Source organism: Chlamydotis macqueenii, chromosome 1 (assembly GCF_036417535.1).
Source record: "Chlamydotis macqueenii isolate bChlMac1 chromosome 1, bChlMac1.mat, whole genome shotgun sequence".
Lineage (NCBI taxonomy): Eukaryota > Metazoa > Chordata > Aves > Otidiformes > Otididae > Chlamydotis > Chlamydotis macqueenii.
In genome coordinates, this window is record NC_141556.1 from 40057660 (window position 1) to 40074728 (window position 17069).

Consider the following 17069-nt stretch of genomic DNA (forward strand, 5'->3'; position numbering starts at 1 on the left):
TCATTTTCTGTGGTCTTCACAGGTAAAAGTCATAGATTAGCCTGAAATGTTGATAGCCGCATAAAAGTATTTATTTTCTTACTGAAATCTTTTCCACTTTAATTGAAATCTGAAATGCAAGTGATGTGCTACAAATTTACTTTGCATTATGTGTCGGAATTTACTGGCAGTAATCAACAGACATTTTAATACAGAGCTACTGTAGACTACCATAAGAATAGGCATGCATAATTTAAATGAACATCAAGCTTTAGCATAAATGAAAGGGAAAAAAATTCTTACACCACACAGACAAAACAAACAGACATATTCTTCTGCCTTATAACAACTAAGATGTCAAAATAGATAGGTTGTTGAGGAAACAGATGTCTTCTTTTAATAGATGAGGTGGAATTAAAACACCTGCAAAGTACTGCCATGGGTATGCTGAGAACACAGGCTGCAAGGCTGTCATTCCCAGAAGTACAACTTTTTATGGTGATATTTTGGGGAACTGGAGATAAAAACGTCAGTGCCCAGAGAGGTATGGAGAGAGATGGATGAAATACTCAGCCCGATCTTCACTTTTGGCATGCTATAGAAGTTTTGCTTGGTTTTCTCCTCAAACAGAGAGAAATAGATGAACACAGACAATGTTTTGTGTTCATTTTTTTTTTTTTCTCTTTTTAAACTTGTAAGGGTTAGTCTATGAGAAGCAGTTTTTAACTTTTTGTTTGTTTTGCTTTACGGCACAACAAGCAAATTGATGTTTGATAGTAGTGCACATGTTATAAATATCACTGTTATCGGTAGTTGGTGTATTTTTAGTATGAAATATTGACTGCCCAGTGTTTGCCCAGTTATGTGTGTGCAGATATATCTATCTATCTGTGAGAATACAGAAGATGCAGAGTTTACCAGGTTTTATTAGTCTGGTGAAGAGATTCACATAACAAATATTAAAAGACTACTGGTAAGATCTCCAAGAAGGGGGGGAGATGGGGAAAGCTTCCTTATTTAGAGAATGTCAGAATATAAACAGTTTTCCCTAAGTATGCATTTACATGTGTATCTGAGCTCATTAAAATTGTTAATTGCAGAGGAGAGTTCATCATTCTTGCTTTATTAATAACAGGCCAGTACAGTTTTCCATACCAAGTTGAAGCTTCTGTTGATGTCTATAGCTGTTTAGAGTGTGCCTGGAATGTGGAATCAGGTCCACTTGAAATACTTTGCCTACAAATTAAGTTCCTTTCTTCATTTAATTGTCTGATTTGGCTTTGTTGCACGAATGCAGATCCACTGATAGCACAGAATTTCGCTGGCTTAGCACTGGAATACCTGGCATCACTTTTAACCTTAGATTTATCAACCTTGTGCAGAATTATGATTTTAGTAATCCATGCTTTATAGTGAAACAAGAAAAATGTGATATGTAGAATTCCTTCAATAATTACTAGCGAAATAAGGCTTTTTATTTTAAACAAAAAAAAATGGTAACTGCTTCAGTGGTGGAAAAAATTTTCAAAAAATTAGCCTTATTTGAAAGAGGTGAGAATTTCACCAGAAGACTTATATCTAGTTTTATCAGACGTGGATGCGCTATAGCAAGATGAAAGTGTAACATTTCAAGAAGTTTATTTCTTCATTGTTTTTTTTTTTTTAATAATATGCTGCAAAATATGTCTAAAACCCAAACCCAAGAAGTTTTAGAAAAAGTTATTTAGGTACTTTATTTTCCTTATGGGCTACCTATTTTTTTTTCTCCCTCACGTTAGAGAGTATTGTATTGCAGAATAATACTTATAGACTGATTAATAATAGGTGCCACCGTTTTCATTATATCAAATCTATCACCCATCCTTTTCCCCGAGAGGAATAACAGATGATTACTCAACCTCTAAAATTCCGATAGATGTTTACCTGGTATCTAAAATTGCATGGTTATTTCCACTGATGGAACGTTGAAAAGTGAGACGTAAATCACTACCACTCAAAAAGCCTACGTGTATGCTACCTTTGCAGTTACATAGTTGGTTCATAATCATTTTCTTGTCCTACATGCCTCCAGAAAATATTTCCATCAAACCTCACAATTCAGCCTTTTAAATGTAGCTTCTTGATTCTGCAAAGAGATTGTGTCACATGGGTTTTCTCCAAATGTGTAAATATAAGTCTCTACTGAGAAAAGTTCCTATTCTCTATCTGGATTCTTTAGTTCCAAAGAAAACAGTTACATATTTTACCATCAAACTAATGCCTTCCCCTTCTCTACAGTGACATAATAAACATCTTTTCCTCCTTCAGACATCTTTTCATAATTTGACCCATTAACTGAGAACAGCAGTTTGTTCTCTACAAAATACACTAGAAAAGAAAAGCATGTCAGATGAGCAGTTAACTACTCTCTGCTTTTTAAAATAATTTGTTTATATTTGTAATTCTGCAAAGCTCACAGAATGGTTTTTTGGATTTGCATACTCACAGCAGCGCTGTGCAGTAGTGTGTCTCAGACCTATGTGCGACTGGTACAGAAGTAGTCAGCAGGGGAAAACAGTGACCCTCCTGAGTGCACTGTGTGACCGAAAGTTCTCATAACCAAAGAAAGGCAAAATGCCCTGTCAGGGTCTCAGAGCAGAGTGAACTCCCTGATGGCTGTTAAATCCTGGTTTGAACTGAGGGCTGTGCTTACTTATTTTACATAACCAATATTGGCTAACACTTTCACATATTAATGAACAAAACTGCTGCTAGAACCGGAAGTTTGGTGTGAGGGATTATTTATTTAACATTGGCGTGGTGTCTGCAAATTTGTAAGTAATCTGTAGACCATTACTTTCTATCAATTGCTTTGCAGTACAGCTAGTAAGAAAGTGATAAAGGAGCGTTCAAACATTGTCTACTTTATACAGGTTCCCCCCTCACGTTAAACCACAGTAGTCAAGCAATGTAGTCAAGCAATGTCTTATTTGGTATGTCCATGAATCAAGTGCCATGGGCAGTTAGTAATTGCTTTGTTTTTATGTTTGCTTCTTTTTTAGGTTTCTTGGTGTTACGCAGTTCTCTCCTACTCATGCCAGAAAAGCCTTTCCTTGCTTTGACGAGCCCATCTACAAGGCCACTTTCAAAATCAGCATCAGACATCAAGCAACTTACTTATCTTTGTCCAACATGCCAGTTGAAACTTCTGTTTTTGAAGAAGATGGATGGGTTACAGACCACTTTTCACAGACCCCTCTCATGTCCACCTATTACCTAGCTTGGGCAGTGTGCAATTTTACATACCGGGAAACTGTCACCAAGAGTGGAGTAGTTGTAAGTATTTCTAATGTTCTGTCAAATACGCTTCGTTATTTTGAAACCACTCACTTTCTGTAAGGGGTCATAACATCAGGTACTGAAAGTATTTTCTTGATTAGTATTCCTAAAATTTGCCAGTTTATTTAATGATAGCATGTATTGTTTGAGACCTTTTCTGAAGCTTTGTCTAACATTTTTGGTTTGTCTGATGCTTTTTGTGGCTGTTTAGCTTAGTGGGTGTTCTTGTCTGATGATATTTTCAGCTTTTAAATATGCCATTTCACTTCACTTCAATTTTATTGGGGAGTTTTTTCTATTTTTCCTGTAGCCTTTTCAATACCATTGTTCACGGGACTATTTGTTAAAAGAAAGCAGTAGTACTGGCAGGGTTTCCAGTCTTCATCCTTCAGTACTGACATGTCCCTTGGTGTGCTGTGTGCTAGCTCAAAAGGCTGATAAAGTAATTTCTGTCTTAGAGCTCTCACTTAGGAGCAGGACTTTATAACCTACCAGCTTGCTGTGGAGGTCCAGGTTGATAGAGGCACTAACTTTCTGGAGCTGTTGTTTCCAAATCTGGGATGGTTCCAGGAGTTATGCCATGAAAAAAAAAGAAAAAAATCCTTTATTTATGTCAGTTTTGTTTTTGTTTACAAATGTCAAGCTCAGAACTGTATAACAAGCCAAAACATACATGAGAAATGTTGTCAGCTTAATAGAATATTTCACAGCACTGTCATCCTGATTTTTCAGGTGAACACACAGAGAAACTCTTCCTTCTTAGTTACTCTGAATACCAAAACAAAGCTAATTCTGGAAGCAGGGGGGGCTAGGCGGCAGTTTAAGCTGTGTGCCTGAGCAGAGAGGGTGTTTGTACAGAACTTTCTCAACAATTATGCAAATCAGTGAATAATCTTAGAAAGACTTGAAGATCAAAAGCCTATATAGACTGGGATAGTCTCTTATCCCATAAAATTGTTCGGTTGGTCTAGAGTTTTAGCTCTTGTTTTTTTATAGTACCCATATCACAGAGGTATGTTAGTACTGAGGAACACCAAAATAGTTTGCACTGAGTTATTGGTTAAATATATTTTGCTATTTTTCAGTCCATTTGTGATCTGATCATCTTTTGTTGTTGTTTCATTTTGTTGAAAGAGTATCTTTCAAGGTATGAACTCATGGCAAACACTTTAGTGCTGCGTTCATTCAGAGGTAATCCATCTTTTTGAGTCTTTCGTATTGCAGTACCAGGAGTTTATGGACACTACTAGGTGAATTTGAAATGATCTGAAACCTGGCACATGCTTCTAAATTTCTTGATTTCCTCTGAAGCTGTTTTTTTCACTAAAATTTAGTTGTTCCCATATCCATGGCAATGAACGTAAATGTATGATAAAAGTAAGTTTGCTTCTGAAAATGAATGAATGTTCAGGAAAATGAACCAAACCCCCATATTGAGGCATCTTGATGGGCAATTTCTTGCACTGGGTAATCTTACTTCAATTAATTCAATGTATATTGTATTTATTTTGTAGCCATATAGTAGACACCTAGAAGACTTCGGCTTGCATATACTTTTGCTTTTGTTTTGGCACTTTCTTGAACCTGGTTTTGGGTCACAAAGCGTTTTTTTTTTTTTTTTTTGTGTGTGCATTTGGGGGAAAGGGGCAGGGAAGTGTGCTTTCAAATTTTCAGAGCGTGCTAATGGTTAAAATTTCACCTCTCTTCCGGCTAACCAGTCTTACTAAAGTGCTATGGTCAAGGGCAGATAAACTCCCTGAGGAATAGAATAAACAGTGAGATTAAAAGCAAGTTTGTTCCTCAAAAAGGGTTAAATGTTATTTGTTCAGCTTTTCTCAAAGAATGACATAGACCTCAAAATTAATTTTAACCTAAACTTTAGATTCAAATACAAGTGAATTTAGAAATAGAAACTGACTTTTGGAAAGCTTAGGTAGCCAATCAAAATAGTAATTTTGATATATCCCATATAATTCTTGCAGATATTAAGGTGTTCTATATTTCATACACTAAAATTAATGTGGAAAGGGGAATTAAGGGAAACAGTGCTTTTCCAGGAGGACAGCTCAGTGGATGTGAATCATTAGCATAACTCTTTAGTCCATATGAGTGTGGTCAGAATCCTTTCCAGAGCAGGTAATTTAAAAGCAGATTTGACTTTTTATATGCATTACAGTTATAGAATATGTTGTTCAGATTCATCTGGGATTACAGGAAATCACTGCAACTGCCTTTGCCTTTGGGAAGGGGCTTGATTCCTGTGGAAAGTACTGTAGTGCATTCACCTATGCTGCTGCGGACGAGGGAGCCGTATAGTTCTACCAGGGTGCTGCCTGAGGTAATGCTGTGTTGAGGGAGGAAGGATGCCCTTATGAGCAGGCTTAGCTCATCTTTGTATGGCTCTAGCAGTTGTGCCAGCTGTAGTTGGTGAAAATCATGGGATCTGTCTACTGTCATCTTTGCACAGTACAGTAATCCAGAAAACTCCACTTACCTTCACATGCTTGCTTGCTTCTGTTGTATTTCCTAATATGTTGTGTTTCCTAATCATAAGCCTTATGTGTGTTTTGTTGGTAATTCTTAAAAGCAAAATATTGCTGGCTGGATTGGAATGTCTGTCACGTCGTCTCTGTGTCTCTTTCCTTCATTGTTGTCTTTATCTGTGCTTTCAATCCACCAAGCTTTTTCCTAAGGTTGTTGCTTTATTTTTCTCCTGTCTTGATTTGTTTTTACTGTACTTCTTGTTTAGCTGTGCTTCTATTCTCCAAACCCTCTGTTTCTTATGCCTTTGTCAGGTGAACAGGGAAACTCACTATGTTCTGCATGTCTTCTCACTCTATTGCAAGTTATTTTAATTCCTTTTTTTTTTTTCCCTGCTAATTCTTTATCTTTTCAATTGGTGGAAGGAGTAAGCACTCAGGCACAAAACAGAGTTTATCAGTGGAGATGCATGCGTTGCTGGAAAGAGATGTTTCCAGGAAATTCATCTTCTACCATTCTTCTGTTTTGCAGTGATTGGGCTGTGGAGATAGGTATGGAAATAAAGTGCCAGCTGGCAGCTTTAAAGTGTTTGGCTCTTGCCAGAGGGAATATCTGCTAAAAAGAAAAAAAATGTAAGTGCATGGAAGGGGTTAGAAGAGCAAGTGCAGGCAGCACCAAAGCAGATGGGAGTGAACAGCAGTGCAAGGAAGTGGCTATCTGGCTGGGTGATAGAGAGTGGGAGGAAGAATGCTGATGGAAGGCAGTGCTGAAAGAATTTTGCGTGGTTTCACTGCTTCTACTCCCGCTCCCATTCCAAAATGGTTGCAGCATATGTTGCAGGACTGGCAGTGTGTGGATCTGACCACAGCTTGGTCAGATGCTCAGAGTAGGACCTCTGTGGGCTCTCTGAAGCTATGCATAATATATCTTGCAGAGACCTCTACAGCTCGGTACGTCTTGGTTTCAGTTATACTCAACATTACTGTAGAGTCATCAGTGCTGAGTGATTTGTCATGATGCTGAGAAAGACCTTGAGGCTAAGAAAGATCTTATGAGAAGAGTCATACCACTTTTATCTAGGATATTATCAGAGATCACAAGCTCCTGGTTAGTAAACATCTTAATTCAATACTTCACAATACAGTTAAGTCTTATCCTGGCCAAAAAGGAGGAGCTGTAATACTCTGTCTAAAGCAAAATAAGATAATGACTGTTTCCGTAGTGCTCTCTAGCTTGCAGAGAGCCTGCGTAAATGTCCCAGCACGGAATTCTCTTAGGCTTGTGTTTAGGGGGCTCTCTCAGTTTTGCTCAGCATCACACGAAAATATAGAGTGGTCTCAAAAATGGGATCCGTGCAGTGGTAGTTGCGTGATAAAAATAAAAATCCTTTTTGCCCTGGAAGGGCTAGTGAACAAAGTCACATAAGCAGACTTAGGTCAGAATCAGTGCATGCCCAACTGCTCATGTAAGTTTAGGTCCAGCACCATGGGAGCATGATTTTATACTTGTCCTTAAGACAAGATGACTGGGGGTAGTGTAGTGCTTCTAACTATCCATGAGATGCTGGAGAGCTGGGCTGGGCATTCCCTCATCTGCAGTGCGGTGATCAGTCTGAGGAGACTGAAGACCTGACTTTCGTTAGTAATCTAAAGAAAAAAAGAAAAATCAGGTTAAACAACTATTCAGAATAAATTTTTCCCCAGCGGGTTCCATCATTTCTTAGTTGCTAGAAAAAACCAAAACCATCAGTTCTCTCTAAAACAACTCTACACTTACTGTGCAGTTCAGCCTGTAGCTTTTAGAAAATTATTCTCTATTTGAAAAATGTATTAATATTTTTATGTAACAGCAGTAATGACCTCAAAACCAGGCATTTTCTGTCAGTTAATGATTACCTGGGTTAAAGGCCTGAGGCTCTGCCTTAGGCCCTCTCTTCAGCAGCTGGTTATTAACTGCCAGCGAAATCTCTCCATCAGTTATTATTTATTAATCGGTATTGAAGCAATTATATACCAGATAATTCTTTGTGGGTGAGCAAATTGGTTGTAGCAGAATGATTTAGCTATCAAAAGTGTAATTAGTACTTAGTTAAAGTTAAGTTTTCTTCCTCTGCAACCTGAATTTAGTTCAGCTCAAGAGTTAAGTGCTACTTTCTAAGCCCACCTATACCTGAGAAGCAACTTTTGTTAGCCCATTGCTTACCACTGGGAGGCCACACGTGTATCTGATAAACAGCTAGCAGCTCATGCAGGAGGCACCAGGCATATTTCTGAAGCCTGGTGTAATGCAGACTTGTAATGTTTAATATTTAAATGTCCTGGATTGCTGCTCTGGTAGTGATATGGTGATATTAATTCATTTTTTGGTCTTCATTACAAATGTCCCACTATTGCCTTCCCCAAAATAGTTTTCATCGAACAGTTTAAAATAAAATACATGTTACAAAGAATGTGATGGGAGGTATGTAGTTGTATTGAGCTAGAAAATGACACACATGTATGAACATGGATAGGTGTGTTTGTGCTTTCTTGTGCTTGTATGACATTTTCTCTCTAGTAACAACGGAAATTTTGGTTCTTCACGTACCTTTTACCCAGTTCAGTGCCTTCTGTTGTAACTTGTTTTAGTTAAGTGGGAAGCTGTAATATAATACATTAGTAATCGAAGGAAATCGTAGTTTTTTTGGATTCACTGCATCAATATTTGTTTACCCATTCTGTTTCAGGTTTGTGTATTGAAAAGGACTTTAGGTTTATTAATTTTTAAATACTATAGCTACAAAATATGCTACAAATAAACAAAAACCTATGTGATCAGCATCTGTGCTAAACTGAATATGCCAAGGAATCCGTTAAAAACATAAATTGCAAACTTGCAATCCATTGTTATTGATTTCTGGTTGAATTTGCAAGTCGAATGCACTAGGAAAACACTGTATGTTTGTTGTGCTTACTCCTTTAAAAAATATCTCTGTCAGCACTTGTAGTACATGCAGTATTTAAATGTGGTATTTATTTTATTAACATAAACTCTCAGCTGCTCTCTCAAATAATATTAGAGTTGCAGGACTTGAGTTTGGGAGCAATGTTTTGTTTTGGTTTTGCTCAGGAAGATCACCTGTAAGTATCTGGTGGCACTGGTGTACTGAACTTTGTAGTAGCAAGAAGACTTTGTCAAAAAGCATAAATTCTTAATTTATGGCTAATTTGTAGGCTTATAGCTTGCTTGCAGTAATAGGGAGCAGAGAGAGAGGCAGTACTTGTGAATTCTGTTCTGACAAGCATCAGGCCAGGGTCTTGATTGTAATTCTGTACCTTCAGGAGCATCGCTTCATCTGGAGTCTCTTCTGGCTAGTGAAAAGAAAGGTAGGTCTGGGACTCCTAGTACTTTGCAGTCCCTCCCTGCCATTTGCTCAGAGGAGAGTAGTGTGTGGTCCCTACAGTTCCTCCCAGTTCCCACATTACAAGCAAGGGAAGGAGGGAGGTGGAGGAGGAAAGACTCTTGCTTCCTTTTCCTTTCATGTACTAATGAGCATATGCTTGGTAGTACGTAGTGTGACAACGTAACTCATAGTGAAGGCTGAACACTTGAACTGTGCTCTGCTTTCTCTACTACATTCTTTCATGTCGCCTTATGCCTCTTATGTTCTGCTGTCATATTTGACTTCATTAACTTATTCGTTAAGGTCTCTGTCCTTGGCATCAACATGAATTCTGCTTTCTGACATCCAAGGAAGTAGCAAGAATCTATTAACATGTTTCCATAAGACTCATGCTCTTGCTGTAGAAGCAAAAATTAAGTGCCAAATAATCTGTAGGAGGTATCTCACCCCAGGACAGCGTAAAGGTGAACACGTTCCTGCACCAGCCTGAACATCTGTCAGTCAAACTGGTGTTATCCCATATACCTACCATAGTAACTGCTCTGTGCAGTGAAAATGGATTACTGAGGCAGGTGGCTTAGTTGACATCTAGTTGAGTGACAGATACAGTATTCGTGAGGGATGAGAGTGATGTGTACTTTTATTTATTTATAGACCAGTCTCTGCTCCAGGATTTAGGTAAGTTTTAAACATATTTTTCATACAGAAACAAGAAATTTAGCCTATTTGGTCCGAGTTTTTATGGCCTGTGTTGGGAACGTAACCAGTCATTCTAGAGATTCATAACTGTTGCTAGTCCAACCCCTTCTTTTCTGACAGTCAAATGTCTGTAACATTCACCTTTTAGGCTTGCCTTTACCTCAGTTTTTTGTGTTGGAAAACCTGCACAAATACCATCTTATTTTTGCCCTTGTCCTAGTATTTTTTACTGCCTGGAGTGGAGGAAAGGCTCTGTGGTTTGTGGTGTCAGTGCCATTTTACTAGTAGAGGACCTAGGCTGTTTGATTTTCTATGAAGGTGTCTGTAGGGTTAACAAGACTCTTTCATTCTTCCAGCGGGGTACTTTCACACTTCAGATAACCCCTTCTGAAGATTTTCTTAGCAGATGCCAGAATGGCACAGCTTCATAGAGTAAATGTGCTTTTCCAGGGTCCAGCCTGGCACAGTCTGGCTTCACACATCCTTCCCTGCTGCTCTCCAAGGGTATTGTTTGCACAGGGCAAACTCTGCAGCTGTGGGAATAGCCAAGGGTCACTTTCGACTGTCTTGCAGACCGTGATTTCGTTCTTGAGCTTATTCCATCTTGTAGTGGCTGCTGCAACTGCCAACTGCTGAAGCCTGGCACACAGCTCCATCCCTTGGCATCCTCCTCATGCAATGGGGTGGGGACAGGTGGCAGAGAACCAGCCGCGTTGGCCTGCTTCCACTGAATGGTACCCCTAGGAGATCCTCCTGTCTGGCAGCTTTCCGGCTGCTGTGTGCTGTTGAGACATAGCAAGAGCAGCCAGAGATGAGAACTGAGCCTGTTATCTTCTTATTTGGAACAGCATAATTTGAAAGCAGATTATGTTTCTCTTTGAAGGGTAAATGACCTAAAGTGTATTAAAAAAAAAAGTCATTCCGCGGTGGATTATCCTGAAAAATATTTAGTGATGTGTTTTGTTTCACAGCACGCAGTGGAGCTGTGTGGCAGTGTGGGACAGAATAAGACTAATACTTTATTTGTTTGAAATCACTACAGTGGGGGAGGGGATAAGAAGCAAAAGGTGGTTATTAGCATTTGTTGGGAGCACCTCTGGTGGTACCCACACTTTCTTCCCTCTCACCCTTCCTTTCCCAAGAGCAGTGGATACTTTGGTAGTCATAGCAGCTTGGAACCTCAGTGAGAGTTTGTATCCTCAGGACAGCAAGCAGTACCTTGGTTAATAAAGATAAAAGAAGAAGGGACTAAAAGGTGGAGGAGGAAGAAGAGAAGTAGATTCCTGTGGATTAATTTCAAAGAAAGAAGTACACCTACTGAATCATTCACATACTGCTGTTCTGGTTTTGTTTAGTGAGGGGGAGCCTAAGGTGGCAGCTTCTGTAGGAAACTGCTAGACCACTTTGTTTAGTGGACTTGGCCAGGCCCGCTGCTGGCCAAGGCTGAGCCAATTGGTAGCAGAATGTCCCGTGGTAACGCCTCTGCGATAACGTGTTTAAGAAGGGGAAAACAGGAGAAAAAAGGGAGAGAAGATGTGAAGCAGCTGAGCGGGGGCAGAGAGGGGAAGGCGCGAGCCTTGTGGGCCTTGCAGGCCTCACCCTCTGGCCTCCCACCGGGCGGCCGACTGGGCCCACCTTGGCCTGGCCTGGCTCAGAGAAGTGGAGAGAAGATGAGAAGTGAATGAGATGTAAAAAGGATCCTGAGAGGCGTCTGCCAGCCTGTTGTGAGGAACGGCTCCAGATGCCAAGGTCAGTGAAGAAGGAGGGGGAGGAGTAATGCGGCTCCTGGCCAAGATTCCCCTGCAGCCTGTGGTGATGACCATGGTGGAGCAGGTTGTCCCCCTGCAGCCCATGGAGGTCCACGGAGGGGCAGAGGTCTACCTGCAGCCCGTGGAGGACCCCATGCCGGAGCAGGTGGAGGCCTGAAGGTGGCTGTGGCCTGTGGAGGGCCCGCTGGGGCAGCCGTTCTGGAGGGACTGCACCCCGTGGAAGAGATGACCCACGCCGGAGCAGTTTCACGAAGGACTGTGGCCCGCGGGAGGGACCCCACAATGGAGCAGAGGAGGAATTCGAGGAGTTCTTCCCCCGACGACGAAGTAGCGGCGTAAAACAACGTGTGATGAACTGACCGCGACCCCCATTCCCTCTTCCCCCCTGTGCTGCTTGTGGGGGGGGAAGGTAGTAGAGATAATGTTAAGCCCGGGAAGAGGGAGGGGTGGGGGGAGGTTATCTTGTTCCCTGTCTCATTCTCCTGCTAGTTTTAGAAATAAATGAGTATTTTTCCCCAAGTCGAGTCTGTTTTGCCCGTGACGGTAACTTTAAGGATTTTCTCCCTGTCCTCATCTCAAACCTTGAGCCGTTTTTATTATATCATTTCCCCCTATTCTCTCGGAGGGTGGGGAGAGTGAGAGAGAGACTGCATAGTCTGGTCCCGATCAGGGCTGAACTAAACACTGCATATGTGTTTCTTGTAGTTCTCCAGTCCTTTGGCTAATAAAACCACAGTCCGTGGATGAACAACAGTACATCCTACTGCATTTTGTTTTACTGAAAAGTGTTTCTATATGTTTGAAATCAGATAATGTTGTTTTGGAGTAAGTTCATTGTTATGCTTTAAATACTAGGGAGAAAAAAGGGTAACTGATTTGCTTCTGGTGAGGAAGTTTGCCAGTTTTTTGTCTCTTCTGAGTAATTCAGATAGAAGCCCAAATGCGTATGCATTCATAAAATAAATGCTTATGTTTTTTGGCTACTGCTACATCAGAGAAGGCATAAACTTTTTTTTTTTTGAGTGATGCCCAGACTTGGTTTTCATCTCTTCATTGGTCTTCGTAGTTTGGGTTGGAAGGGACCTTCAAAGGTAATCTAGTCCAACCCCCCTGCAAGGAGCAGGGACATCTCCAACCAGATCAGGTTGCTCAGAGCCCTGTCCAACCTGGCCTTGAACGCTTCCAGGGATGGGGCATCTACCACCTCTCTGGGCAACCTGTTCCAGTGGTCCACCACCCTCATTGTAAAACATTTTTCCTTGTATCAAGTCTGAATTTACCTCCCTCTGTTTTTAAAAGCATTACCCCTTGTCCTATCACAACAGGCCCTGGTAAAGAGTTTCCTCCCCATTTATCTTTTAAGTCCCCTTTAGGTACTGGAAGGTCACTATGAAGTCTCCCTGGAGCCTTCTCTTCTCCAGGCTGAACAGCCCCAACTCTCTCAGACATTCCTCATGGGACATTCCTTAGAAACTCTGTATGTTTAAAATGTGTTAAAAATGCAGTTCTAGAGTAAGAGAATAGAGTGATCACGGGGAATATCTGATATATTTCAGTCCACAGTATTTTTACTATATCAGCTTTCTGTGATAAGCACCAGCAAAAGTAGTAGTAGCAGCATTCTGCCCCTTTGGAAGCCTTCTTATCATCCCATACTCAAGTTGTATTAATGCAAATATTTATCTATCTGCTTGCACAGAGAAGCGCTTGCACTTGCCTTTGTGCTTGAATTTAAAAACTCGTGCTGTTCTAGAACCTGTTGGGAATGGAGTGTATGTTGTTTCTTCTCTATTCCCTTCATTTCTTTTGAAGGAGTAGGTAGCAGGGGTTTTTTTGGGAACCTGGGATTTTCCTCAGTTTGAGATTTGGTTAGGATTCTCTATGGGGCTGTGGTTCTTAGTATGCTTTTTTTTTTTTTGTGATCTGCTGTTTTACCCAGTGGAGTGATATTTCCTTTTAGTGTTAGGTTTAAAAAAACCTCACAAGGCTATAGTTTACTTTCACTGGAGGCGTTTAACGTTTATTCTTGAGCCAAGCTCATTTGGTCTGAACTGGAAATTTAGGTGGTTAATACAAGCAGTTCTAAAATTACATTGCAGTCACCCATTGACCCTGATGATCACTTTTTAAAAGCTTTAATATGCAAAGGATTAAGAAATAGGGTAGACTGTTAAGTTTTCTGCTTAAAAATATTACATCTGTTGTGCACAGGGACAGCAACAAGTATATTAAAGTTAATAGGCACCAAGATAGTAGAAGGATGTCTTCACTGGTGGTATAATATCTTGGTGTAGAAAAAGAAAGTTTGAAACTTTTCTTTGTGTCTCAGTATCACTTGGCTTGTGATGATCCACAGAGGACCAGTCATTCAGAGCTGCTGTGGCGAGTATTGTATATTTTATTTCCCAAGTCAAGTTACATTAACTTCTGGCCAGAGGAAACGTGAGGCATACAGAGGAGGTAACGGTGGCAGCTTAGAGTTAAGAACCTAGTGCAAGTGTTTTCAAAACAGTGATGTGGAAAGCATGAAGAGGCTTGAGAAAGTCAAAGGGGTTGAAACCTTTGGACTCCTTTCTGTGAAGCAACTTTGAAATGCCTAACTGGCTTGTATGTGAGAGGTGCTTAAGCAGCACAAAATGTTCAGCAAAAGCATAATTTAGGTATGGAAATGAAGACTTGTAATTTGCATGGTTACAATAGGGCATATTATAACGTTTGTCTTTACTACAAAATACTTTGAGTCACACATGACTAGGAATGATTATACTACCATGAAGTATTGTGAGAATAAAAAGGATCAGTGAATCATAGTGCAGCTGGTAGTGTAGAGTTGCCTAGTTTTGTAGTTCTGTTATTCAGCGGTTGATGGCTAAGAAGAAACATCCTGAGTACTGTTTTGTGCATACATATGTGCTTTATCAGCATTTAAAATATTTAAATATGTTTAATTATACAGTCTATTTCCTAATTGAACTCACCAGTACAATGATACCTTGCAGTACCTGCATGAGGAAGTCTAGAAAAGAACAAAACTGATTTCCCTGCAGAATCTGCCTACTCTGAAAGATATTTCCTGTCAAATACAGAGGAGATTTACCGATGCTGCGGTGTTTTCATAAAGTTGAACTACTGTAACCGTTACGATACACATTTATGAGTTGAAATGCTTTTCCATATCCATTGAGCTCTGTCACCTTGGACAGAACTGGGACAAGCTACCCCCTACACATGAAACCTATATTTTCATATCCTTTTCTTTCTTCTTCAGTGGCTGCTTTGTGGCATCTAGTCACTTCAGACTCACTGTCTTTCAAGTCCAAGGACTTCTGTATTTTTCATTAAGCAGAACAAATAATGCTGCTGAACCTTAGGTTGCAGTTTAGTGTTGTATGTAATGCAGTGTAGCTGAGAGCTGCTACTGAGCAGAGTTGTTTTCCCCCTCCCTCGCCTGCACACTTTTGCTATATCGTTTCTGTCAGATCCAGTGATCTGTGGCTAAACAGTGAGCCTGTTCACTGCAATAATCCAAAGAGAAACTAAAGACAAAAATTTAATGACCTTTTGGCCGAACCATCTCATCTGATGTGTGGGTAGTCCATGGATCTAACTTGAGAGATGGAGGAAATGTGTGGCTGTCCTTTTTAGTGATATGCCATCATAACTGTGGAGTAAGAACAATATAAAACTGTCTGTGAAAGTATTTTGCCACTCTCTGACTCATGGAGGTGTCACTCTTGCACATCCAGGCTGCTCTCATTATTACTAAGGGGAAGAAGTTAATGCCAGGTTGCTCGGTATGTGTGAATTACAAGAGAAGTGAATTACAAGAGAAGTGAGATGTTTTTACCATTTCTCTGTTTCTGCCTCGCCTTCCTGATTATTAAGAGCCCATTATCAGTTATTTCCTGGAGTCTGGTTATGTTGATCGCTATAGCTGGGTAAAAAATCCCTTGTATTATCCACTATCCAGAGACTCACAGCCAGACCTGACCTTCAAGTCGTATGTTAGATTACATTGAAATTTTTTTTTTCAGTCTTTTTAAAAAAACCCCATGCTTATTGTAAGAACAGCCACAGAGGAAAATATTTTACCATGTCCTATATGGGGACCAGTTTAGAGGTGACGACCAGTGGAGTATTACTCCTGGATTCCAGCTGTCAGTGACCCTGACCTGGAATTATACATGGGCCACTGGTTTAATAGCTGCCAAAGGACCTGCTCTCTGTGAATGTACATTATCTGTGTTGGAAGCTGTTGCACTTTGCTCTCTGTGGCAATTGGTGGCAACAAGATCTGTATTTTACTTACGTGTCTCGTTTACTTAAATATATTTATTCCACATTTTCATTGGCTGCCCTCTTCTTTTGCTCTGACGACCAGTGACTGGTTGTTCTTCATTTGCTTCTTGTGTACCAGTCCTGATTTTATAGGTGGTTTAGCTGTCCTTTTTCAGAACTCAAAAGTAGTTAATCTCTCCTTGTATGGGATTCACTTCCCATCTCTTCTTATTACCTTTCTCTGTGCCTTTTAAGTTCTACAGTGCGTGTTTTGAAATGCTGAGTGAGAAAGGGGGGTGGTGCCACACCTGCCTGCAGTGCTCAGAGTGTATATGCTTGAGCCTGTTCTGTGGCATAACAATGTTTTGGATTTTATTTTTTCCTTAATTAGTTGTAACATTGTGTTTGCCTATTGAATATCTGCTGAGCACTAAGCTGACTCCAGGAATTCTTCCATGAGCTGTAGCTAATTTAGACTCTGTTACCATGTATGTATAGTTACTGTTATTTTTTCCTATTTGTGTTTCTTTGCACTTACTGATGTTGAATTTCATCTGCCGTTTGACCAACCAGCCACTCAGTATAATGAGATTCACCTGCAGCATTTGGTACATGTGACTATTCTGAATAATTCTGTGCAGACTGCACACTTTTCTGCTTACACGTCCATGTCAGTTCTGGACACATCCCTTGTTGTGTGTGTCTGCTGGTGTGCCAGAAGAGTTCATGACTAGGAAGAAAATGGTGGTTGAATGTTCTGTTTAGTGGCAGAAAACTTTGGTGGGACTTTGCTGAAAAATATTCTGACAGTTTGATAATATGCACATCTAAACAGGTGAATAGAGAATATAAAGGTTGTTGCTAGAAGTTGTGGGTAATTATGGTTCAGGTCACTGCTGTATGAGCAGTCTAGTAACATTAGCAATTGCTATGCTGAAGTTGACCAGTATCTTCAGCACTCTGAGTGTATTTTAGTCAGTGTCAGCTGACCTGATGTAGGTGTATCAGTTCTGGAATATTCTGATTCACTCTTTAGGCTCTACTAGCCTTATTGAACAGACCTCCATTGACTGACAGTGGAGGTACAGATACCATCCTGTATGCAGACGTGTACATCATAGAGATCTTCAGCACCTGAAAGACATCTGACGTGTCTGCTTTGT

At 40.3% G+C, this 17069-nt stretch overlaps 1 protein-coding gene across 1 annotated transcript in view; it reads left to right on the top strand.

Moving 5' to 3' along the window:
• The window catches only part of TRHDE (thyrotropin releasing hormone degrading enzyme), a 212520-nt gene that overhangs the window by 3315 nt on the left and 192136 nt on the right, over positions 1-17069 (top strand). Inside the window, exon 2 of the mRNA XM_086740041.1 lies at positions 3021-3294. Within this exon, the coding sequence (XP_086596167.1) occupies positions 3021-3294 (274 nt within the window). The remainder of the gene's footprint in view (positions 1-3020; positions 3295-17069) is intronic.